Genomic DNA, 24531 nt, shown 5'->3' on the forward strand with positions numbered 1-24531 from the left:
CCAGGAATTTTTATTTTTTTAATTTCCACTTTTAGGATTAGGATTAGTCCCTGTGCATTTCGTAAATCAGAAACAACTAATATATGAATATTTTATACAGCCTCCAAAAATTATTTTGATATCCAGTACTTACTAAGTCCTTTTTAAAGATTTGTATGAATATACAATTTGTCAAAACAACTATATATTTACTGTATCTTAGCTATAAAAAAAAAAAATCACTTTTCTAAAGTTATGTGACTTAAGACCATTTTCTATGTTTATCCACATCAGTCTAGTTAATCAACTACGGTCATATGCAGTTTTCTATGGAACAACTGAGAATAATTTTCTGATCCAAACCTTGAACACATTGAACATTGCAAAAGTATCTTGGAAATTAGACTATTTGTTTAACAATGTAATAAAAATTATATAAATTGGAAGAAATGTTTTTATTCAATGGTACAATGAATGAATTCATACAGTTTCTTATGAGACATGGTCATATGTAGATGAACAGAACAAGTATCTGAAGAGGTTTTTATGATATATACAGATGGATAGATAATTAACATATGAATCTGCTTCTTTTAAAAACATGCAGGGTAGCTTCTTCCTCCATATTGTGCTTGCAAATGTCTATTTAGGGCAAGAGATCTCTGCTTGACGTAAAGATCGTACTCTGACAACAGCGTCTAGTCCTTGTCCTTCATTCAACAATTCTCTTCTGCTTTGTCATTCATATCGTTTCAACAACTAGAAGCTGTCTACTGGGGTTTGTTTGAGGATGGTGCAGGTTATGCAAGATTCCTCCTTTTTTTTTTTTTTGTTATCGCTTACATATACGCGTTTGCGTACATTTAAAAATACAAAAATATATTACCTCTAATTATTCAAGGAAAGCATTTGCACATGTAGTAGCAGTATCAGTATCTGTTACCTTCATTGTGAGTTTGTTGTACCTCAAACAAGTAACAAGGTCATTTCTATACATGAAATTCAAGTAAACAACATCAGGTCAAACAAAAAAAACCAAAAAAAAAAAACCCAAAAAAAGTAGATATTTGAAGACCTCATGCATAATGCAGTGTGACAAACAGAAAACAACCATAATAAGTATGATAGGAAAAGCATCATTTAGATAGTTCTTCTGTAAAGTTTTTGGGGGTCTCTCAGTTTGGGTCCGGCCCACGGTTCTGTAGCCTGTACAGAAGCACATGCATCTCGGTAGGCTCAGTTTCCTGAACATTTTAACCCATGAACATAAAACAAAAACTGGACTTTCAGGTATAGTTGATCGTCCGGGAACCCACCCTATCATGTATCATTTGGTAAAGCTAGAACATTTACTGACCTGTTCAGAGAACAAACCTGCAATAAGAGCGGCAATCATGGGACAGAGTAGGAAGAAGACACTTGGAAGTTTTTTTTTTTTTTAAATTCACTTCGGTTACTTCTCATGTCACAATCTGGGATGATATGGTAAATGTCAGGAGAGAGAGTCTGTCTTAAATGATCTGTTGTGTGATTGAGAACAAGGAGAAGCGAAACATGTCAGACATTTTACAAATAGCTTAGAGTGAAGCTCTACATAGAAACCTGGTAAGGAAAAGCAAAGGGCAATGTCCAGAGACTTTTCTCACAGTTCATTTTGTTGGGAAGGAGTAAATGATACTGGTACAGTGCAGGAATTGTGCATTTTTTTTTCTTCCATGTACTGTGTGCACAAAGTTCACAGACACGCTTCTCTGTGTGAGCAAGCCGGGGGAGATGCCTTCCTCTCTCTGCCTTACTCTGACATCTACTTTGTTTTTTTTTTTGTTTGTTTGTTTTTTTTTTGCAGTATACAGTACATATTAGGGCCACAACTTGCATAGTGTAACAGCACAGCACACTAAAGGAACACTACGCGTTCCTTTCTCCTGCGTTATTTTGCCTTTACCAACTGAGTAACAAAAGAGACTCAGAACACGTTATACTGCTGGCTACAGCTGCTTAGAAAAGTTTCCTGCAGTCAGTCTGTGTTCCAGCTGCATGGGGTGGATGACGGACATTTGTGCCTCAACATCTGACACACAATAATACTGATAGACAAAACAAAAACAAATACTGCAAAGATCAGTGCTATGAGTACACACAAGACTTGGAATAGTAGTGACTTTTTTTTTTACAATAAGACTGCTGAGTGGTGGGGGTTACACATAAAGTACTTTGGCTCAGTAGAAAATAGACTCAAAAACAAAAATGTGCGTTGAACGCATACAACTCCTGGGTATACAGCTGTACAAATGTCGGTTATCTGCCATTTCTAAATTGAGGACGTTTCATCTGTAGGCTACAAATAAGTAGTCATCTCAGTTGCTCCAAATGTTAGTGTTTGCAACATGTCATCTAAGAGTGTTGGTGACCGTTTCTGTGATTGTACGAGGAATCATGATTTTGTGGGCACCTGCCAGGCTTATTTCACTTTGTCTCAGCTGGCCCGGCCGTGTGCGCCGACATATCCCCGCTCTTCATCAGTTCAAAGGAAGTAGTAGAAATAATGTAGTGACAGTCTGTCAGTTTATCTTTCAAAAACACCAGCTGTGCTCATGGTATACCACTTCATAATATTCATGTTTAATGCTGATGGTTGCAGATGTAATGTGAGGAATTAAAAATATAAGGAAAATAAAAAATTGTCTATAGCTGGATTACATAAAGAAGGTCAACATAGTTGAGGTCCATTACGCTCGTTTAGTTCCTATGAAGAAGACAAATGAAATATAACGTCACCCTGCATTCTCAATTTCATAGTGCAGGGAGAGTTTTAGTGACCTGTAACACAGGACCAGTTAGCCTTTATGTCCCTGAAATAGGCCGTTGTGAGCACCCTTATATTTTGTGGTTTGTTGGCAGGTAATGTTTCACAGCCATACGCTGGGAGAAATATTAATCAGGCCTTAGTGTGTTTGGGGAAATACCTCACTAGCTTCTCACTGTTTTTTGGTTCTTAGTGTGCTGTTGTGGCCTCATTCCATTCCTCCTTTGCTCTGTCAGTTTCCATCTCAGTTCATGGCGTGCTGGCGAATTGTGTGGAAGATCCAGTCCATCTTGGTAGTCCAGCCGCCATGGTGAGCGTCGTTCATCTGCTTCATGAAGTAGTCGAGGGCCTCCTGCTCCGACTTATCCAGGGCCAGGGTCTTCCTGATGTAAGCAATGTCGTCGAAAGACTGCAGCTCGGGCATCCCTGAGCCCAGCATCATGGAGAAGAGGTTAATGAAAAGGTTGGCATGCTGTCTGATTGCCAGGTACGCTTTGTAACACATCTCCTGGAACCTGAGGGGGTAGGGGGAGAAAATTACAAAAGAGCTGAAAGAAAGGCAGGGGTTTCTACAAATTTCCCACAAAGAGAAGGCAGACGTTTAGTCCTGTAATGGTGTAAAACTTCTACAACAAAACAAATTTTTCTGTTAACTCCATTGAAGAAGTGATGTTGACTGCTGGTGTTACCTTTCAAACTCCCTTGTTTTGGTACATTCTTGAGTTCCTTTGCTAATCACGATCAAGAAGTCCTGTGTAAGCACGAAGGGCACCCGCTCCCTCTTGTATCCAAACTTCTTCTTTTTGTGGTCGAGGAAATGGCCGAAATCTATATGGAACAGCTATAAAAACATGGTGAGGAAATCAATCATTCATAAAGAAAACAATGCATTTTTAACATAGAAAAACATGTGAAAGTGTAATCTTTACCTGTCCATCGTCTTTGACCATAATGTTGCTATTGTGTCTGTCTCCTATACCCAGAATAAACGTGGCTACACAGTAGCCTGCACACGAGCGTGTGAACAGATCTATGGCTTGGTCATACCTGCGACATCAAACAAATGGAAAACACTTTGTCTCAGAGAGGACAACACCACCTCTACACCTTGGAGAAGACCTGAAAAGCCGTATGAATCACTGTTTTTGTCACTCACATCTCTCCCTTGTTCTTATCCTTGAGCCACTGATGCAGTGTGTGGCTGTTGAACTGCAGCGCCCCCTTCAGGCCCCCTTTACACTGGATCTGCATGATTGTGTGAGAGTTCCTCACCACCTCAATCAAACCCACACAGTCGCCAATTGACAGGCAACCATATGGCAGCATCCTGTGAGAGGAAGGACAGAAACCGTAGGGGGAGGCGGATAAAATGAGGACAGCATTGATGGACTTTATATGACATGACCTGAGGTGACTTGCAGGGGTTGCCACTAATCTGCATTCAGGCATGGAATAGACAAGATAAAAGGTGCAGTTCCTGTTAATATGTACGTGCATCCTTGCTGTCGCAGTAAGTAAGAAGCCTACCTGAGATCAAGGCCTTGGTTCTGCCAGATGTTCTCCATTATCCGAATGATTTGCAGAGTCAGCATGTCCTGCCTCAGATCTGCCGAGGCAGCGAGGGAGAGGAGTTAGATGACAGTGAGTGAACATTAGCTGCTTAGCTGCTCTTTGATCAAAGTTATCGAGAAGAGCTGTCAAAGTCAGTTTGGTCAGCAGAGCTGTCAAAGTCAGATGGTCACAAAATCCGCTACAGCAGAGTGTGATTCAGATAATGTAACTCGCTGTCTCTGAATTCAGTGTAAAGATGCACAGATGAGGTATTGTGTGTGTGAAAGAGAAGCATAGAAGAAGAAAATCCACAGCCAGAACTCACCGTCTCCATTTTTGAAGATGATTTCGTTGTTCTGAAAGAGCAGCTCTGACATCATATCTGGGTTTTCCCAGTTAAGCCACAGAGGTCGCTTGGCTGATGACATCATCCTGCATTCCTCCAGGCTGCAGCAGACAGGCATATGTTTGAGGAGGAAGACAAATGATAGAAAAGCAGACAGAAGGCCTTCTTGTGTTTGTGGCTCAAAAACTCAAAATAACGCATGCATTATTTCATCTCAACTTATTCATTCAAACTAGAGCAATGACTGCATTAAATCAACTGCATTAAAATACAAAACACAATTTTGTTTGGTCTAATAATGTCCTTGAAAAGGAAAAGGTAAAAGCGACATCTGCAGAGGAAATGCACATTAAACGCCAACCACTAGAGAGGAGGGGGTTAGATAAGAAGAGTGCTGATGTACCGGAGGTTTCCCAGCTGATGTGCTGGGTTCAATGGTGAGGTGAAGCTTTGCAGTGCATCCATGTAATCAGGCCTTCTCATCTGCTCCACCAGAAACTTCATCTGTACCTGAGAAAAGATGAACAGCATTGGAGTTATTAATAACGTTTTGTTGAGCAGCTGGAGGAGCATGTCAGCCTAATAAATGTGCACTAAATACAGACAGCTTGCTGCTGTTTTTCCTCAGCAAAACTGTCAAACTCACACAGGTAAATCAGGAAATTCTGATTTGCAGAGGAATCTTGGGGGTAATGACATGCACCCTTTGTTTGCTGTACAGCTTGCGGCTTTAACAAGTGAAAACTGTTAACGCTACGACCTGATCTGTAAAACAGATCAGACCGATTTTGTGCCAAGTGGAGGGTCACAGGTCATTTCATCACCACCAGTTACTGATCAGATCATGTGGAGTTCGTGTTCATTCATTCAGTTTGCAGGTTAGCTTGCTAACAAACACAACTGCTTAAAAAGGTAAGCTATTAAATTTAACATGACTTTATATGGCTTGTTACATAGCCAGCTGACAGTTAAAAATGATTTATTATTATTACTAAAACAAGGCACATCTGCAAAATATTTTAAAGCGCAATCATGGCTGGTGCCTTTACCTGGTCTTAAACTGAGAGTAAATATTAGAGAGTTGCCTTTTTCTAAAGTAAATTTTTGTATTTTAGTGAGAAGTGCCTCTGTTTACTTATCTGCATCAATTTGCTCTTACTGTATTTTTCCCTAATACGCACTCTATCCCCTCCTCTCATTAAAACAGTTCCAGAGGTTCATGGGGCATAATCTTTTCACTTTCCTAGAAAGCTTCAACTGCAAAACATCCACATGAAGCATTTACCTTCATTAACAGCAGCATAATTTTAGAAAGCAGAGCAAAGTACAATGGACTAGAAATAAACAGCACAACAAATATATTTCTGTTAAAGCAACTGATAGTGATGAAAATGATGTTGTTGAAATGTAGATTTTGATAAATATACTAACATTATAGGAGAGTTAGCAGTAATTTAACCGCTGTTTTTCTCCCTTATTTCTCCCCTGACCTTATTTGTACCAGCTTTTATTTGAGAATGTTCCGTCTTCATTTGTGGCTATTACTGTAAGGATTGCTCCATTTTTAGAGATGTATGATCCTGGTTTGCCTGGAATATAATTAGCAGCAAATTGAAAAAGGCAACTATCTTATCCCTCTTCTATGCTGCGGCATCTCTGTGGGCAGATTGGGGCCAGGTGTTGTCAAGATTAAACTCAGTGATTCAGTGGATTACAATTAACAGCTGCCGGCTGTCAGATCACCTTCTGTGCCTCATCTTTTTTCTCCTGTTTGAGGAGGTCAGTGAGATTGATGAGTTTCTCCATGGCCTCCACCTGTCTGCTCAGGTGCTTCAGGTACATGCCACAGGCCCGGCAGTATGACTCCAGCAGCAGGCCGAACCGCTGGCTCACTGTCTTGTTGTGCATCTCTGACCTGAGCAATCGCAGGCAAGAAAGAAAAATAAGAGTTTCTGTGTGCCCTAATGGAAAATGTGTACATGCATATATATATATACATATACATATATATACATATATACATATATATATACATATACATACACACATACAAAACACAACGCACCCACTGACAGACCTCAGTTGTTTTTCAAAGAATTTCCTTAAATTCAACACAATTCAGGAACAGACAGTTAAGTGACATTCAAACAATTTGACCTTAAAAGTCTCATACCAACAGTTCTAACTCACTTTAAATGCCAGAAAAAGAAGTGTCCTATTCTCTGATTGGTTAATGCCTTTTTCAGCAGGAAGCGTGCAAGTGGGTTATCAAGGTACTGCTCATACTTTAGAACCTGGACACAGACAGAAAATATAGAAAATGCAATAAAAACATGTCTCTGAACACTGTAGTACAGCAAGTTGAAACTTTCCATCATGAAAAAGATGTAAACTATTTATTTAATTTGTATTTATAGCCAGATGAACATGCAACACACCTGAACCAGTTGAATGAGGTACTGTGAGAGCTTGTCATCAGTTAGGTATTTCTCAAGGCACTTTACGGCAAACTCTCTGATCATAGGATCTGGGAAATTGCAATCCAGCAACTCCATGGCTTGTTCTGGCTTGATAGCAGGCCAGTCCTTCAAAAGGCAATACATCTGAAATAAAGAACAAACATAAACTGACTACCAATTTATAACTTCAGTATTCCTAAAATTCTAATCAGTCGCACAATGAATGAGGTAGCGTTGACCATCTGTGTACAAATTAGCTGAGTTGCATTTACATCACTATTTTAAGCACACACCTACTTCCCGATAAGATTTCCCCGACAAAATAAAGGAGTGTCAGCAGTAGAACCTGATCTTACCTGTGCAACCTCATCTCTGGAGTTCCATTTCACAGCCAGGAGGATCTTGGGAAGGATTTCTGGCATATTGACACAGTCTTGTCTAAAACAGTTCAGAGATAAAGAAAAGATTAGTTGTATAATATCTAGATAAGATCTAGCCCCATTCGACAGTTCAACGACTCTTGTGTCAAATGTGATGTAGACCTTTGCCACACCCTCTCAATCCACATGTATAATGGTGTACAACCAAACACGTATTACCTGTGCCTCCACAGAAAATCTTTCTCCTGCTCAGTGATTTCAGAGAGCGGGTCTCTGTTACACACCTGCCGTAGCTGCTCATTGTCGCTGTCAGTTAGGGGGTTGTCACGCGCCAGTCTGTTACTCTAAGAAACCAGAAAACACAGTTAAGCTGAATGAAAATCAAATCTCATGATATGTGAAGCAAAACAAACGCTAAAAAAAATGATTGGTATCTTACCAAACCTGTGTGGCAGTAATTAAAGCCGAGCTCTCTGGAAATATTCCAGTTTGCATGGTCCTCTATGGTGGTCATGTCAGGGAACTTGACGGGGCAACTGAAATGGTCAAACTCCAACTCAAGGCAAGGGGTTTCCTGCAAGTTCAGAAAGGGGTAAAAGGGGGAAGGTCATTCAAGGTGTAATCAACAAAACAGAGATTCCAGTGTCAAATGAGATAAGAAGCTTGGTTACTTAAACTGAGGCAGCTTAAATCCAGCTCAATTAAAACTGGATCATGGGGCTTAGAGGTCAGCACCAGAGCCAAGCATAATATATATTTAAGCAGCTTGAAATATTAGGATAAAGTTGATGTTTTGTGCCATGTTATTCTAATTTCTTAGTTTTACAGTGGTCTATTTCGCTCCGTGTCTCTGAAAGAAATACGCTTTAACTGTGCACAATGACATCATTTTAATTTGTTCTGACATTTGCAATTCTGTATTTTGTTTTCAAAAACATTTTCCAGTTAACACTCTTCTGTGACAGAACAGAGAGCAACACCCATTAATATTTTAATTCTCTCTGGCACACCTCACAATATTTGTTCTGCAAAAACAAATATGAGACACCACTGCAAGCACAAACAGTACATGAACATTATGCTCATAATGTTGACATTTTCTCTTCACCTTGTTGGGGTTAGAGCCTGTGACACCAATAGGGTTGAGCAGGTCTTCCAGGCCGTGTGGGACCGGCCATAGGTTGAGAGCCATCTTCCCTGCTACTAGTGTGTGGGTGTAGTCAAACAGGTTGACGTTGCCCCAGGCGAGAGGACAGTGCTCCTACAGGAAAATACCAGTAAGATGATGCATATGAAAATAATTAAACAGTCAACAACTTGGGGCTATGAAACACACAGGTGCAGTATGTAACACAGGGAGGTTTCTTATTTCCCATGCCTTCATTAACCGAATACAAATTTAAACAACCATACTGCATCTTAATATCTGAGAATTGTTGAATTAACCTTTTTCAAGCTGTAATCCTTAATATCTTTATCAAATCAAATACCGTTTTTGACACTATTTATGGGTAGATTTTTCAGCAATGATCAGTACATGAAATTTAAATCTGTAATTACCCCTGTATTTGTTTACTGTTGGAGTCCAACATATCTTCACTGCACGCAAAGTGCCTACTTCAGTGTGAGGGATTCATAGCAAATCCATCGTTGACAGCTCCTCTAACACTATTAGAGCTCTATTATGTTACAGCTAATGCCAACCAAATAATTCCTACTAATGCTGGTTCACATTAAATGCTTTCAACTGATAAAAAGCAGGGTAGCATTTATTGTGAACTCGTATAGATATGTGACAGATGTTAGGGTTATTGTTCATCAAAAATGCATAAATGTACAGCACATCTGGACAAAGGATCAGTTTTAAATACAAGCAGCTGTTAGATCAGGAGTTGTAAGATAAACATTTAAATGGAAAATGGCCAATCACATATTTACTTCTTTGTTATCATACTGTGAGTTTGTTTGGCTGCACTGTATCTGTGGGCATCACAAAATCATCAAGGATACAAATCTTAAGCATTATAACTTTAGTTTAGCATTTCAGCTTTTACTGCTAACCTCTTTAGCTCCCTTTCTTCCTTTCACAGAGCAGATAGAAAGGCAAAGGCGAGCAGCACGAGGGATGTCTGGAATGTACATGTCGTAGTTCAGCCACTCATTCCACCTGGAGTAAACAAGAAAACATTAAGATAGTAATAAACAGCATTTCAGTTGCAAAGCTGAGTATGAAATACTGTTCTTGATTGTATACTACCTTGGGTTTGAACAGGGCACACGCTGAGTATTGACATTGTCACACAGCTGCTCTCCACCGTGGTATATCCCAGTCCTGACATAGATCTAGAGCAGCCACAAGAACAGATTTATATAATAAGCCATTAAGTGTTAAAGGTATCTTTCACTGCATTCCTGGCTGCTTAAAGTGAGGATAGAGAGTTTAAGAGTTTATTTCATTTAAACCAAAGCAGAAAATAATTAACAAGATACAGTGGATACAGTGTCACATTCAGGTACTGCATTTGTACCTTGTCAATGTCTCTGATGTTGACATTGACGTAAGTGGCACACAGTATCCTGATCCTCAGCGTTCCATTGATAGTCCACAGAGACTTGGTGGCTGTTTCCCCATTCATGTAGGGGGTTGCTGTGGATATTCGCCTTGCATATGATGGCATAGTAAAGTTGTCCATGGGTAGCTGGGAATACAGGCTGTCTTTTGCCATTAGCATCAAGTTGGGCATCCGTCCCAGCATGATGCAGCTGCGCACATACTGTTGAGGACAAAGTGACTTTTTGAAGTAGCAGCATTTGTCACATTTTGAAGCTATTCATATCATATAAATGACAAAATAAGTTGTCAAGCACATTTGGACTGTACAATATTTTCATACGTGAAGTGGATCTCCCCTCCCTCTAAGTACAATGATACTGATAATCAGCTATGCTCAGAGGAAATTAGATTACCTTGTACTGACTTAGAGGGTATTTCTCCAGCAAGTACTCGTCACAGCCGCAGACTTTAAGGATGTACTTTCCCTGATACTCTTGCACACACATTTTTAGCTGCTCCTGGGACAGCAGCATGCTACGCGTCTTCTTACGAATGGCTTCTGCGATCACCTGCTCTGGCACATAGTCATGGTTGATTTTCAAGGTATATTTCTGTTTGTCATTGCTGGGTGACACAATAACCCAAATGACCACGATGATTTGACCTGAGGGGAATAAAACAAAAGATCATGGTTAGAAATGTGAAAATGAAATCACTTTACATGTGAATGTTTAAAAAAATAAATTAAAAAAATAGACATTTTTATTAAAAAATAAGTAAAATTTCTTACCTTTGTCCAGCTTGTTATAGATGTGTCTGGGAAGTTCTGCTGAAGATTCTACATTAGGTGGATAGACGTACAAAGCTCGACTGTGAGGTCCATTACTGTCTCTGAGGTCCACAGCCTCTTTGCAAACATTTAAAATGTTTCTTCTGAAGTCCTGCACTTCTGAGTCTTTTACCAAATCAAACTCACATATAGGCATTCCAATAGCAAAACCTGCAAGGGAAAAATAAGACATTTAGAAAACTTACTTATGGGTCCATTAACCTCAGATTGATACATTTTTCATGACATGAAACAACAGTACAGTGCAACTCCAGACTCAATATATACTGTGACCAGCTATAGCCAACAGTATTATATTAATCCTCCTCACCGTCGGGAATGACATTGCCAAGGCTGTTACAGTACATTACTGTATACTACAATAGGGTCGTTTTGTGTGTGTGAAATAAATCAAGAACTATACCTATCTCTCTGTTAAGAATTTTCTCTTCTCTGTTGCCTACTGGCTCAATAACTTTGAGGAAAGCCTGGAAGAGCCTAAGATCACACAGCCTCCTGGTCTCATCATAAAACTCTTCCCGCTCTGCCTCCTGTGTGACACTGACAAAGATGTAGGAGCTCTCCTCCTGCAGCAGATGGTAGAGAGGGTACTTCCTGGCCTCTTTGAAAAGCTCGTGCTTGACTGTGATCAGTGTGGCCTCCCGGAGGCACTCCAATGTGAGAATCATGCCATTTGGCAGAAGGCAGTCCACAAGGATGCTGGGGGGCATCAAGTGCATCCCCCATAGTTCTCCTGAGGAGGGCCGGGGAGGCATGGTCGTCCCACCAAATCCGCTCTTTTCAGGCCCTGGCAATTACCAGATGAGGGTTGTCAACTGTGGGAAATAATGAAAAAAGAGAATGATATGAGAACCACTGACTTGGGCACAATAAATACAAAACGTTTTCACAGAAGTTACAGTTGTATATTAAAATGCTAAATAAACACTATTAAAACCATCCCAAACTGACAGGAACTGACTAAAGGTTTATGAAATATGTGAAATGAATGTTATATAGTGGGACCACTGTATATTTTGCTCTTCCCATATTGATAAAGCCAATAAATGCTCTTGTCAGATGATAGCACCACATTTATAACAACTGTGAACTATGCAGCTTCCACTAAATGAAGCTAACACAGTTTATTCAATAACAGTGTAATATCACCTGTCACTGCCTGAAAGACAGAAAAACAGAGCCAACCAAAAAGTTTCGGGTTAAACTAAGTCGTGCTAAGTCAGGAGGAAGCAGTGACACCATGTAAACAAAGCTGTAGCTAACCAGCATTAACCCAGCGCGGCTAACACTAACACGGGTTAGCTGCTGGGTCACACCGGACGGTCACCTCGGCGGGATTCTTGGCTGTGCTGCGGCTTAGTGGGTTAACATTAGGCGGTGTTTCTTAGCCAGCTAGCTAGCTAACCGTGCTAAACAAGTTCACTAAGCAGATCAATGTCACTGACTACACGAAAGCATCGCCATGAGCTAACGAAGCCTGTCGGTGCTGCACCACAGGGTGCGACCCCAAAGTTTGCTGTGTGTTGAACTAGCTAGGTAGCTGTTTTGATCACCCGTTAGCAGGGAGCACACAACAAAACATGAACCAACAAACCTAATGCTACCTGTGACAGCTAACACCACCCGGTTAGCCGAGAAGCTAGTCAGCCAGCACATTCACGAGCAGCTAGCCGAGTAAGTCCCATCCGTGCCCGCTGTGGAGTCTCACCCAGCGGCGCTAGCTCCAGCTCTGGTCCATCCAGTGACACTCGGCTGTCGGGACAGCCCCGATAAGACACGTCTCTAGCTCCCAGCGATGCTGTCGATATGCTGTAAGGGAGTGAGTCTATAACACTTCAGGATGATCGTCATTGTGCTGTCCCGAAAATGAACTCCACACTTTGGTAGCACGCTAGCTCTGCACTGCTAGCCTGCCCGACCAGCAGGGTCATCGTCATGGCCCGCCCTCCCACACACAGCTCCGAGGGCTCAGCTCCGGGAGAAGACACTTTGTCATGAGATGAAACTGAGGAATTCAACTAAAACAACCTGTTCACTGTTTTCTTGGATGGGGGCTAAAATTCCCTTTCAGAAATGTCCCAGAAGAACAGAAGAGACGGAGCCAAAGCTGCTGAGCTGTACAGTCACAGGCAGAGCCCAAAGCCACACACTGAAGTTGGCTTCTGATTCGACAGATAAGAGGGAAGTTAAAGGGAAACTTAATTTACAACATGAGACCACATCAGACCTGGTCTAGACCAACAACATCTGTACTTAGACTTGTCACATCTGGACTAGATGAACAGCGAACCTATTGAAAATACAGTTTTACAATTCTGAAACTGTTTTAAACAAACCGTACACACTCCATGTTAATCTAGTCCAGGTCTAATCTGGATTAGTGATTTTTTTTGGTTGTTTGTTTATGTAGACCTGGACTGATGTGGGCTATATGTGAAAAGAGCAGTGAATGATTTGACAGTATATTGATTTTTAGAGTTCATCTTAAAGCTGAAAGTGGCAGAATCAGGGAATCTTTTAAAAATAATGGACATGCTGCTCCTAAATTCAGGATGTCTAAATGTGTAATTCACAAAGCCTTTTAGTGTAAAAAGTACCCTATGTGCTTAGTCTGAGGGAAGTTAGAGGTAGTTTACAGGACTTGCTAAGTCATTAACACCCACTCACAGTTGTAGTCATATACCATGTTTTGATGGATTCAGTCCACACATCACTGATGAATACTTTCACTTTCACTAACAAAGACTTGTCACCAATTAACCTGTTGAGAAAAGCTGGTAGGTTTATTCATGAAGTACAATGTCATCCACAGCAGCAATGCCAACTCCATCTCTTCTGCTATCCCAGGAGCTTGCCCAGTTTTTTTGCTGAAAGTTGTTCTCAGCAGTTTTGTGAAAAAAGTCTTAGATGAACATCCTCACTGGGACTTTTAGCACCATTTTGGAGGACACCTAATCCTTTGCGAGTGTGGCTCCCAGTCTTTTGTTTTTTCAATCTTTAGAGGTTTTCAAAAATCTGAAAGTGGGTTTCAAACACTTTAAAGACTTTAAGAGGTTTATCACACTTTCATAACAGTGAATGGTGCAAAAAAAACAAAAAAAACAAACACATAATCCGTCTCTGTTAACTGCGGAAATGGAGACCAACTTTAACAGAGCCTCGAAGGAGAGAACATAAAGTGAAAGAAAGCATTTAGCTAAATGTGTGATTCATGAATTTCCCTGTGTATTGCCTTGCTCTCGGTCTGCTTTCTAGTTTTCAAATAACCTGGGGAGAGGATTGTTTATTACAACTGCACAGCCACAGTGTGCGTTAGAGCAGTGTCACTGCAAATGCACCACAACAAGTCCATTAAATTGCTGTTTTTATTAAGAGATAACCAGTTTAGGTGGATGCGGTAATTGCATATAAGCATCTCAGTGAGATTCACTGAATGTGCATAGTAGTATGTTAGGCTTTGTGTTTAAACATAAAGCACCATATTTCATAATAAAGGGCCTGTATATTAATTGGTAATTTGAATAGTGGGTTTAAATAAGAGCATGTGACTGTTTTAGAAAACATGAGATTATCAAAAAAAAAAAATTCAAAACTGTATCACGGTAACATTGCAAAGCATTAACAACCACAAACACACAAGGCATATTTGGAAAGACAGCAGTGTCAGCTCTGTCTGTTTGGTTCTTATTATTATATATGTGATGGCAGGCAGATGATCATAATACACCGTACTTCAGATTCCAGGCAGAATGAACTTCCTTGTAAACAAATAACCTCAGAATAATTTACAATACTTCAACTCAACACCATGCAAAATCCAGTCATAGTTTCCCTGTATAATTTCCAGTTACATGTCTGACAGTTTCCGCCTTGGAACATTCAGTTCACTTTTATAAACATCCTGGATCCAGAGGGAAAGTCAGCTGTAAATGTATCAGCTGAAGAGGAAAGTTTGCAAGAGGTCACAGCAAGGTAATTTGGTTAAAACAATCCCTTTCATATCATATGTCCATCACCAAACTACCAACATGCTGGCTTTCCCAGCTTTTGCTTGTATTTCACCTGTTGACCTTCCCTATCTCTTCACACAGTCTGGAGAGATACTGGGTGAGCTTCACCATCATGATAATGAGGGCCCCTCCTGTGAACATGCAGGAGGGCCAGAGCAGCGAATGGAAGACAACGCTGTGGTCATACAACCGGGTCAGGAGAACAGTCTCCTGCTGCTCGCTGGGGTCGTAGTAACAGAGGATCTGCTGGTTCGTCTTCAGGCGCTCCGAGATGTTCATTACCACACCATGCATAGCCAATCTGTCTTTCTGGCATCTGGGCACATAAAAACACTGCAAACACAGGTTTGAAGGAGACTGAGGTTATATAGAGGGCAATAATTTGTTCAAACCTTTTGTTGTGGTAATGAGGGGATTGGATTTTTTTTTTATTTCACACTACTGAACACATCACTCTCCATGTATCATCTTTCAGCTTGACCAGGAAATATTCCAAATCCTATCAGCTAACATTCTCTGAATTTTTTACAGAGTACATCTACAACCAAGCCAACATCTGACAGCCGCTATCAACATTTGAAACGGTTCAGTAATTCCCTGTATTTTCCCTCTGGCACAGTACTCACTTCAGAGCTGGTGTCCTGGGTCTCTTCATTGTGAGATAAACGGCTGACACGGCCAGTGTTATTGACGCTCACATAGACCTGTAGACAGGGGTATTTGGAGACTCTCCAGCAGTCTGACCCACAGTTGTAGGAACAGTTCATGTCTGCTGTGACCGTAGAGTTGAGTACAACACAAACACCCTCCTGTGTCCACACACTGTGTTGACATTTAAATGAAGATCAGATTTAATGCAAAAAGCATTTTGGTTTTCTCGTGGTATGAAATCAACCCAGCTTGGGGTATAATTTGCTCCTGAAAATCTAGTTTTATAAAGTATTGAAATTTTCAGGTTGAAAGAGCACTGAAAAGTAGTTTGTCAACAAGCACATCTGATGAATAAAACATATTTTTCACGGGAAAGTCAGAGTAAACTTCTTCATATGGTGTAAAAGAGACAGTTCTATCAACAGGCCTGTACCTGTCTGCATAGGAGCGTAGTGTGGTGATCCCCAGGACAAAGTACATCATGACAGAGCAGAGGATCATTCCAAGCCCCAAAAGAATCGCCCGATCTTCTCCAGGCTTTAGAGCTGTCACTGTCTTCCTCTTGTCCAATAAATCTACCTCACGAAACTTCTGGTAGATTGACCTGATAAAAGGAGGAGTCATTATTTGAAAGCTATTGCACAGAAAGTACATGCAAAGCACCCTTTAAACCTCCACATTTTAATTAAATTCTTAAGCCTGAAATGATATAAATCACTTACCTCCTTTCATTTCCTTTCCCAGACCCTGCAGTATTTTTGGCCCTTGTCACAAAGAACATTTTTCCCAATGATCCACGTCCTCTTTTGTTCAATGAAGCACAATGGAAAGATTGCTGAAAACACCTGTGAATTATAGCAAATTTTATATTTAGCTGTCCTGAATCTTAACAGTTTTATTAGACTGAAATATACTTTCACTTTAAAGTTCATGGGCATTTCAGAAATCCCAAATCCCAAACTAAATTCTATGATACCTGTGGTAGATATTTGCTGTCAAGCTCAAGATTTTCATAAATATGTCCAATTTTGTACAAAAGAAACATAAATGCTCTAAATAGCCCTGCAGCTCCTGATTTTCTCCTGATTTTCTGGGTTTTATAAAGCGCTGGCACAGGAGACACCCCTGGTAAAGTGGACTCATCTCATTTTGAACACAAAGCAATGATATAAACGCTAAAAGGGAGGACAGCAAAAGATGAAGATGGTGTTAATGCTGATGAAAAATCTACCTGTTGTATCCTGAACACTTCTGCTGTCAACAAAAAGTCACTGGATCCTTCTTGGCACAGCAACAATTCCTTGCATGTGCCTCCTCTGGCACCCTGTAGGTCCTCGGTTGCTTTGCAGGAAACACAGCATTTATTGCTACATACAGTGTGTAGCTTTAAAAATCATAAATAACATTAGCCCTGATTCAGATGCTAATGAATGTGCAACTGAGACAGTGTAAGTTATTAGTTTAGAGCTAAATTCAAGGATTACTGTTTTCATTACTGGTTCAATGCAAATCCACTCTGGAGATTTCCAGAACAAATATATTTAAATGGTTAAACTATTAGCTAAGTGTGGTCATTTGGTAATATAAAGCAGTAATGTCACTACCCTGCTTCACATCAAACGTGTGCTCAATCAAATGGGAGTCAACAATCAGATCATGCTGTTTATTTGCTCCCCTTTGAATGCATAACAATCTGTACTGAATGAGTTAGATTTTTATATTCGGCATTCTACCATTCAGTCCACTAACATTTGTGCATAATGAGCAGGCTATTTTCATTTTTGTGAGGGATAGCAACCTCACCAGAGTGCTTGGAGCAGAATAGTTGGAAAGCAAGCCAAAGTTCTTCTTAGATGAGTAATTTCCTTATTGTATTACATTCCCAGCTGCTTAGGGGAAATGTTGCTGAGACACGACCCCAGTGTGACTCAAGACATCTGAGGAAAACCATACATTTTTCAACACATTCCACATTATTTTGCATACAACAAAGAATAGCACTTACTGTATGTGATTTTTTTGTTCTGATGTTCTAACTTTGCTGTCCTGTAAAAGCAGGGTAACAACTGCCACATGAGTGCTTCAGGTTCCACACATAACTGTATTGATTTCAGCTGAACAAGGACACACACATGTTCAGAAAGATCGCCTTACAACTTGTGTCTACTTTACATCAAGTCATAGATTTAATGGGCTGTCCATATGTTGGTAGATGTGCCTCACACATAGAGGCAGGACATGCAGGGACAGGTGACCTCCTACCTAATAACCTAAATGGAATGAATGGTGACAGTCTTTAATAATGGACAGTACAGAGAGGGCACTCTCACCCATGCTTTAGACCTCACCCTTTAGGGCAGTCCTAACAAACTCCATAGATTTGGTCAAATGTTCAAAATAATATTCTAATTTTTCCATTCCAGACTTTTTTTTCACATAAAACACTGTTTCTGCAATTTAAAAAAATCATCACTTATCAAAATTGACATTGTATTCATTTGAGGCAACAAAAAAAAGTTAATTCATTTGAATCAAGAAGAAGACACTGATGAAAATCTGAAATTTGAAATTACTGAAGCCATTAACCAAATCAGCATCAATCATGTAGTCATTGGGTGAAAAATGGCTGTGAATGACAGTGACCAACTACAAAAAATGACTTTATATGTCTTTGCTCATTTCCTTATATCACTGTTTATTTACAAAGCTACTGACTCTGCAGTGTCACCACATGAAACAGTGGAGGGAGCCAATCTTTGTGCGCCTGAGGAAATGCACCAGCACCCAGCCCTATAGTGTGAAACTGCTTATCCCAGCAGGAACATACTGTTCAAATTTTCCTGTTATCAGTTTAATGAACTGTTTAATGAAAAGTCTAATGAAAAACATGCTCCAACCAGACTGGTAAACATTTGCAGGATAGATATAGAGCCTGTTCAGATGTTCACATACCTGGGTGTCTACCTCAACAATAAGTTAGAATGGAGAAAAAAGACACCACAACGGCAGACGGAAAGAGACTGGACAAAGGGAAAAGGAAGACCAGCTCTGTCCGGGGTGTGCTGTGGACTCAGTAGAGGAGACAGGAAAGAGGATGGTGATGGTCAAACTGCTGACCATTACACATCATGTCCCTCTGAGCAGCACATTTAGCACCAACCTTTGTTTGTGATGAAGCACTACCATAGATTTGTGTCTCTGCTGCCATCAAACTTCACAACCTACATCACTGCTCCTTAACAAGTACAAATAAATTAGTAACTTTGGAATGACTGGTCCAAGTGCACAGCTTTACACACACTTCTCTCATTGGTCAATTCCTTTTTATTCTCAATAGTATTATATTGTATTATTACAGTATTATTGCTATTATTCTGCACATCACAGTATCCTAGCTTTCTGTATTCCCTTCTGCTATAACACCTGAATTTCCCATTAATGGAGTTTCAGTGAAGTGTTATTTTATTGCATCCATCCAACCACATATTTTGAGCCAGAGATAGATAGGATCAACTGACTTCATTGTATATTCTTATTGGGTATTTCCTTGGTTCATATTTCTACTTCTCTCCTCTGAACAAGTAAATGTACAAATTCAACCATAAGTGAAAGTTCTGCCTCACCTGCAGAATGTCACAAAAGAGACACAAATGGATGCAAAACATCCACAAGGTGACACAAAATACCCACAAAGAGACATAAAACCAGCACAAGAACATTAAGAAGTACTACAAGGGCAAAAAAGACAAAAAAAAAAAGAGAAACATAACAATTATAGACACTAAATGAATACAAAGGCACAAAATGACAAGATTAGACAAAAACACAGGGACACAACTTCTACACGAAGATGCAAAATGATTACAAACAAATAAGAGGAGCAAGGGTACAAAACAACTGCAAGGCGCCGCAAAATGACCACAATGAGAAACAAGACAATTACAAAGAGACACAAACTGAAATATAATTTTTTCTTTCATTGGATTTTTTTGAGTTTATTCAAAATGTATATCATAAATGTGAGACAGAGGCACTAGTCCAAGGTCTGAAGACTAACCCTCAAGCCTACAATTTTTGCTCAGTAATAGTTTAGTCAGGGTGACACAGTGGTTACGTGATTAGCCATGTTCTGGCTTAAACCTAATTTGACCCTGGGCCTATATGTTCTCCCCATGTCTGTGTGGATTTTCAATGAGTACTCTGGCTTCTTCCCACAGTCTTTACACATGCACGTCGGAGTTAGGTTAATTGTTGACTTCAAACTACCTGTAAGTGGGAATGTTCTCCATATGTGTCAGCCCTGTAAAATACCGGAGATGTGTCTAGGGTGTCCTGCAGATCTCACACGGCTGGGATTGGCTATAGCCTCACCCCCACGACCCTAGATAGGATTAGTGCTATATAAAATGATGGATGGATTGTCGTTTATGCTCACCTTGCATGCTTAACAGGACTGTGGAATGCAAAGCCATACTTGTTGGTATTTTTTATTTATTATCAGATGCCTGAGTGTTTGGTGCCTTAAAAAAGTCACATGCTCCACTGCAGCACCCCACAGATGCATAACAAAGCAGCAAACATTAACCTGAGGTGCACACTGACAAGTGACTAGTGTTCACAGTGCAATGCATACTGAGCTGCATGTCTCAATCATACTATACATACTGTTCATGTAATTGTACAATGTGATGTCAAAACCTTGTCATCCATTTGTAATTGTATGTGGTGTATTTTGCAGTTGTTGCTGTCTTGTTCATCAAACAGATTGGAGAACATGATGAATGGTCAAATTATGATTCATCAGGGCAAAATTGTAATAATGTACTCATAATATACTGTGAATAAGCTTATTCAGCAGGCCAGTCACAAAGTCCACATTGTAGCAAAATGAATACAACATAAAAGAGCCTTTAAAAAGATTGAAACTCTTTTGTATTCCTGGCTATGTGCTGTGTTGTATGCTGGATCATTATTAGACACATGGTTTATGCTTTCTGTATTCAGAGTCTCTGTGTTTCGCCCTGGTGGCTATAATGATCTCTTCCTTTGGGCTTTCAAATATTAATAAGCTGAGTTGAAATAGCAGTGCTTTTATGTCCAATCATTGAGGTCCTACCTCTTGTCGCTCGGTTGTTAAAGCAATCCAGGCATTGGGGTACAACTGTCAGCTGTGGCTCTCCACCATGGTTTGGGCTCCCAGGGACAGCAGCTGGCTACCTCTTATTTAAACTCGCACCCCAAGTGTACAAGATGCCTGCCATACGTGTCTTAGTAATATGAGTTCCCTGCACAATGTTGCCATGCTTAAACAGAGTTGGTCCAGCTCTATGAATCTCCAATGTAACTCAGTTGGGTCTGACTGGCTGCACTGGGGACCTGTTGCTCTGTGTGTCACAGACACTGCTGCACATCCACAGACAAGGAGAATTTAAGAGAAGTTTATTTCCAAAGCTGCCATTACATGAAGCTAATGTGTAGTCAGTAAGTACAGGCAGTCTTCTGTCTTCAACTTGCTTCTATTCTGGCCACTAGATGTCTCTGCCACCTCAGAAAATGGAGAAAGACAAATTGCGTAGGGAGGCGGTGTTGGGTCCTGCCCAGCTGATTATCAACAGATCACATGAAATTCCTTTGATTTTTGGTGGTCATCATTTTATTAGTAATTGTTTAGTAGGTCTGGACAAGTATCAAAGGCCTGTTTGGGTAATGTTTTGGTAATAATTGAAAGTTACATATTTGTAACCAAGACCAAACCATATTTGAGATCAAAACCGATATTCCATTTTCACAGTGTTTATAGAGAACATCGTCATCATCATCTAATCATTTTTTATTGTTGCCAAAAAAAAATATGCATCAAAAATGTATGGGATGTGCAGGTACATTAAGTGAACTCTAAACTTTTCTAGCTAGTTTGCAGGAGCCCTATAAAATGGAGAAAATGCTCAAAATGTTTTCCAGTTAATTTAATCTGTACAGGATATTTACTAGTTGTTTTCACATCATCTGTTCCTTCAAAACAGCTCTGGTCTGATCCGATAGGGGATTTTCCTTCCAGATTGCAGTTGATGAGCCATATTGGATGCAAGTTTTAATCATCCCTGCTTAACTGTGTGATTATGACTGTCCCTTATGTATCAAATACTGTTTGAAGTGTCCACTGCATACCACTTTACATTCAGTCTGTTCCAGGCCTGATTCAGTTTGACCAGATTACAGTATAACACAGGCCAATCTCCATGAAGAACTACATAGTTGCTTTATACTTCTTAGCTCATATGATTTCCCCTTTAATTATACCCTGACCTTAGACTTATCCTTGAAAAAAATAATATTCCTTTTACATTCAGCAAGACATCAGGAAAACATGTGAACAAGTATAGCAGGGCAAGAAAAAGACTCAAAAGCAGATGGACTGGCATTCATATTAATTTGAGCTTAGGCCTAAACATAGCTACAAAGAAATGCAGACTGTCTTCGAGTACCACATTTGGAGGTGAAACAACATAGTTACAGGGGGATGAAAGGCAACTCTGCTTCTTTGTTTCTTGGAATCTAAAAATAGCTCTTGCTGAGCAGGCAGTGAATTCGAGCTGTAGCCTCTTTTCTTGCTCCGTTTTCCTCTTTTTCCCTTTTCTGTCACTGAATCTCCCACACAAATAATGCATCATCCTAATATCAAATGTAAAGTAACTTTTACTTTGTTTGTGTTATAGTTATGGTAAAAGAAAAACCACAGTGGGCCTCAATCTGAAGGTTGGGACACTCCACTGTACATACACACAGGCTCTTTGTGATAGATGATTTTATCTCTAGAAATTTGGAGCCACAGATAAATAAAACACATCTTCAGCCTGGCACAGTTCCTATTCTGTGAGTGGAGAAACAAGGCGATCACAAACCGGCATTTTAATGATTTTAATGTATTGAAAATAAAAAATGAGCTTCTGACATTATTGATAGCATGACCTTTTCATTAAAAAAAAAACTAAAAGCTCCTTATCTGTCATAGAACCACTTTTCTGCTGTTCATTTTCATTCTTCTTTACACACAAAAATGCACACATACACAGATGAAAAGACAATACTGCTGTTGCTAAGGTAGTTGATAAAGCTTGTGGCTGCTTGTGTGGCTGTATCCAAGCAATTACACAATGCCAACAGGTCCAGCACATATTTATCAGTGTTGCTGCTGTGTTCACATCCCTAGCAACCTCATGTTATTGTTCTGCTGATTAGTTCCCTGCCCCCACACAAATACCATATACTGCTGTACTCACATTTATGGGAAGAAACCATGCTCATTTCATTTTAGGGAGAACTACAGTCCTATGCATAGAAAACACTACCTTTTGCGATTGTCACAGAATTATGCAGGCAGAGAAGAGGTGAGTCAATTCCCAATATGTGCCCTAGACTGAATCATATATTGCATAAAGCCTGGCATTAGAGAGGAGGAATCTGCCTCATGATTCTTCACGAACAGCCAAAACATCCCTCACACAGCTGAAGTGTAAGAGCACATATTTTTATTTTTCCTGGCTTGAGAAGCTCAATGTGGGTAATCACCTATAAATGAATTAATAAATGCAAAAAATACTGAAACTCAATCTGTTTTGCAGAATTTTGTGCATAATTTTGCAAAATATCAAAATCGAACCCATGATGGTTTGGGCAGACTCTTTATCCAGTAGAACCCTCACAGTTTTGCTCTATGTAAAGAAATTACACTACACTGCAACATCCTATCACCCATCCATTTTACTGAGTGTATGGTACAGTGTAATAGACTGGGAGGTCTCTGGTGGACAAGTTGCAAGGATGTTGACAAAAGGCCAGATGAGCACTGAGATAATTGAGTGGGAGGATCAAACAGCTCAGAGGATCGGCGGTAGCAAAGGCAAAAAAAAAAAAATCAGTGGACTGCAGTAACATACCTTATCTGATACAGTCAAATCCATCTCTCAGCAACACAGTTAATCAGATAGGCTATGGAAATAAATGCTAACCTTCCAAACTTTCTGTTTGCACGCAAATGATGTAGTTCAGAGTTGTTATTAATTTTGACTTGGCCAAGTCATTTTAGCAGTGATAAATTATTTCTCACAAAATGATTAATAGAACTATTTTGACACTGAATTTGCTCTTTGGTTATGTTGTGTTTATAAAAATGCAGAGTGAAAAATGTGCATATGTGCTCCCAGCAGAGGGTATTATAGAAAATACACTGCAGCAAAGGATGTACTGAATATGGTACACTGTTGTAAACAAATTTAATGGTCCCCAATTCAGCATTTCACAATATGTCATCATCTCACATAGGGAAAAGCAGGGGCTGTGCAGCCATCTAAATGGGGACAGTCACAAAAGGTGCAGTCAGACAAGGTACATTGTTATACAGGATGCATTATGCTGAATTTTGAAGGTCAGCACTGAGTTTTAATTCTTGATATTTGTTACATCATAAATTATCGGGGTAAGGTGTGAATAGTTTCAGGCTACAGTCTTCGCTGAGGACACTGGGGGAAATTAATATGATTATGGATTATGTATGCAGCTAAAAAAAAATCAGTGTAAAACACAGATTGCACTGGTGATGTAAGCTTGTTGTTGACTTTCCCAGTCTGAATGACTGAGCAGAGCAGAGGGGGTGGGGTGTCATTAATCTAAGGCTAGTGGTGACCACACAGGCAGAAATCAGCAATGGTGGGGGATGGGAGAGGACTCTGTTATGACTGGTGCTTGGCTCTGTGACAAACTTCCACTGGCCTCGGTACATTTTTATTTTCCACCTCATTGGTCTGTGTCAACGAGGAAACGTGGCTGCATTTGGATGTGAAATTGTCAAACGCACCAGGAAGTAACATGCAACGAACACTGTAACAGCTTTCAGCCTTCACCACGAGGTGTTGTTATGGAAAATAGGTTAGTTATCGATATGGTAT

At 40.0% G+C, this 24531-nt stretch overlaps 2 protein-coding genes across 5 annotated transcripts; both read right to left on the reverse strand.

Annotated features, from left to right (window-relative positions):
- Nucleotides 1-796: 796 nt before the first annotated feature.
- On the reverse strand, nucleotides 797-13081 carry LOC113134226 (phosphatidylinositol 4,5-bisphosphate 3-kinase catalytic subunit alpha isoform). Of its 3 annotated transcripts, none has more exons than XM_026313474.1 (21): nucleotides 12634-13081; nucleotides 11329-11740; nucleotides 10866-11075; nucleotides 10489-10739; nucleotides 10050-10295; nucleotides 9779-9864; nucleotides 9583-9688; nucleotides 8630-8782; nucleotides 7961-8095; nucleotides 7741-7865; nucleotides 7498-7579; nucleotides 7121-7285; nucleotides 6873-6976; nucleotides 6426-6597; nucleotides 5086-5192; nucleotides 4662-4783; nucleotides 4313-4391; nucleotides 3942-4112; nucleotides 3715-3832; nucleotides 3475-3626; nucleotides 797-3300 (listed from the first exon to the last, which is right to left on the reverse strand). In XM_026313474.1, the coding sequence occupies exons 2-21, from the start codon at nucleotides 11678-11680 to the stop codon at nucleotides 3030-3032; spliced, it is 3207 nt and encodes a 1068-aa protein (XP_026169259.1). In that variant the 5' UTR covers nucleotides 11681-11740; nucleotides 12634-13081; the 3' UTR covers nucleotides 797-3029. The 3 variants fall into 3 exon arrangements, with proteins under 3 accessions (XP_026169259.1, XP_026169257.1, XP_026169258.1); XM_026313472.1 differs by having other exon boundaries at nucleotides 12530-13081; XM_026313473.1 differs by having other exon boundaries at nucleotides 12520-13081.
- A 940-nt stretch (nucleotides 13082-14021) lies between these two features.
- kcnmb2a (potassium large conductance calcium-activated channel, subfamily M, beta member 2a) lies at nucleotides 14022-20816 on the reverse strand. 2 transcript variants are annotated; one of them, XM_026313612.1, is made up of 7 exons: nucleotides 20703-20767; nucleotides 17390-17523; nucleotides 16818-16927; nucleotides 16309-16431; nucleotides 16020-16190; nucleotides 15562-15757; nucleotides 14022-15268 (listed from the first exon to the last, which is right to left on the reverse strand). In XM_026313612.1, the coding sequence occupies exons 4-7, from the start codon at nucleotides 16365-16367 to the stop codon at nucleotides 14984-14986; spliced, it is 711 nt and encodes a 236-aa protein (XP_026169397.1). In that variant the 5' UTR covers nucleotides 16368-16431; nucleotides 16818-16927; nucleotides 17390-17523; nucleotides 20703-20767; the 3' UTR covers nucleotides 14022-14983. The 2 variants fall into 2 exon arrangements, with proteins under 2 accessions (XP_026169397.1, XP_026169396.1); XM_026313611.1 differs by lacking the exon at nucleotides 17390-17523 and having other exon boundaries at nucleotides 20703-20816.
- Between the last annotated feature and the right edge of the window lie 3715 nt (nucleotides 20817-24531).

Source organism: Mastacembelus armatus, chromosome 17 (genome assembly GCF_900324485.2).
Source record: "Mastacembelus armatus chromosome 17, fMasArm1.2, whole genome shotgun sequence".
NCBI lineage: Eukaryota > Metazoa > Chordata > Actinopteri > Synbranchiformes > Mastacembelidae > Mastacembelus > Mastacembelus armatus.

Excerpts from the sequence above, each read along its gene's own strand:
- LOC113134226 (XM_026313474.1), bottom strand. The coding sequence starts at position 11,680 with ATGCCTCCCCGGCCCTCCTCAGGAGAACTATGGGGGATGCACTTGATG. Across the intron at positions 11,076-11,328 it reads AATTCTTAACAGAGAGATAG|GTTTTGCTATTGGAATGCCT; the intron begins GTATAGTTCTTG and ends TTTCCCTTGCAG. Across the intron at positions 4,113-4,312 it reads AACCAAGGCCTTGATCTCAG|GATGCTGCCATATGGTTGCC; the intron begins GTAGGCTTCTTA and ends TTCCTCTCACAG.
- kcnmb2a (XM_026313611.1), bottom strand. The coding sequence starts at position 16,367 with ATGTTCTTTGTGACAAGGGCCAAAAATACTGCAGGGTCTGGGAAAGGA. Across the intron at positions 15,758-16,019 it reads CTACGCTCCTATGCAGACAG|TGTGTGGACACAGGAGGGTG; the intron begins GTACAGGCCTGT and ends ATGTCAACACAG. Across the intron at positions 15,269-15,561 it reads CCCAGGACACCAGCTCTGAA|TGTTTTTATGTGCCCAGATG; the intron begins GTGAGTACTGTG and ends CTGTGTTTGCAG.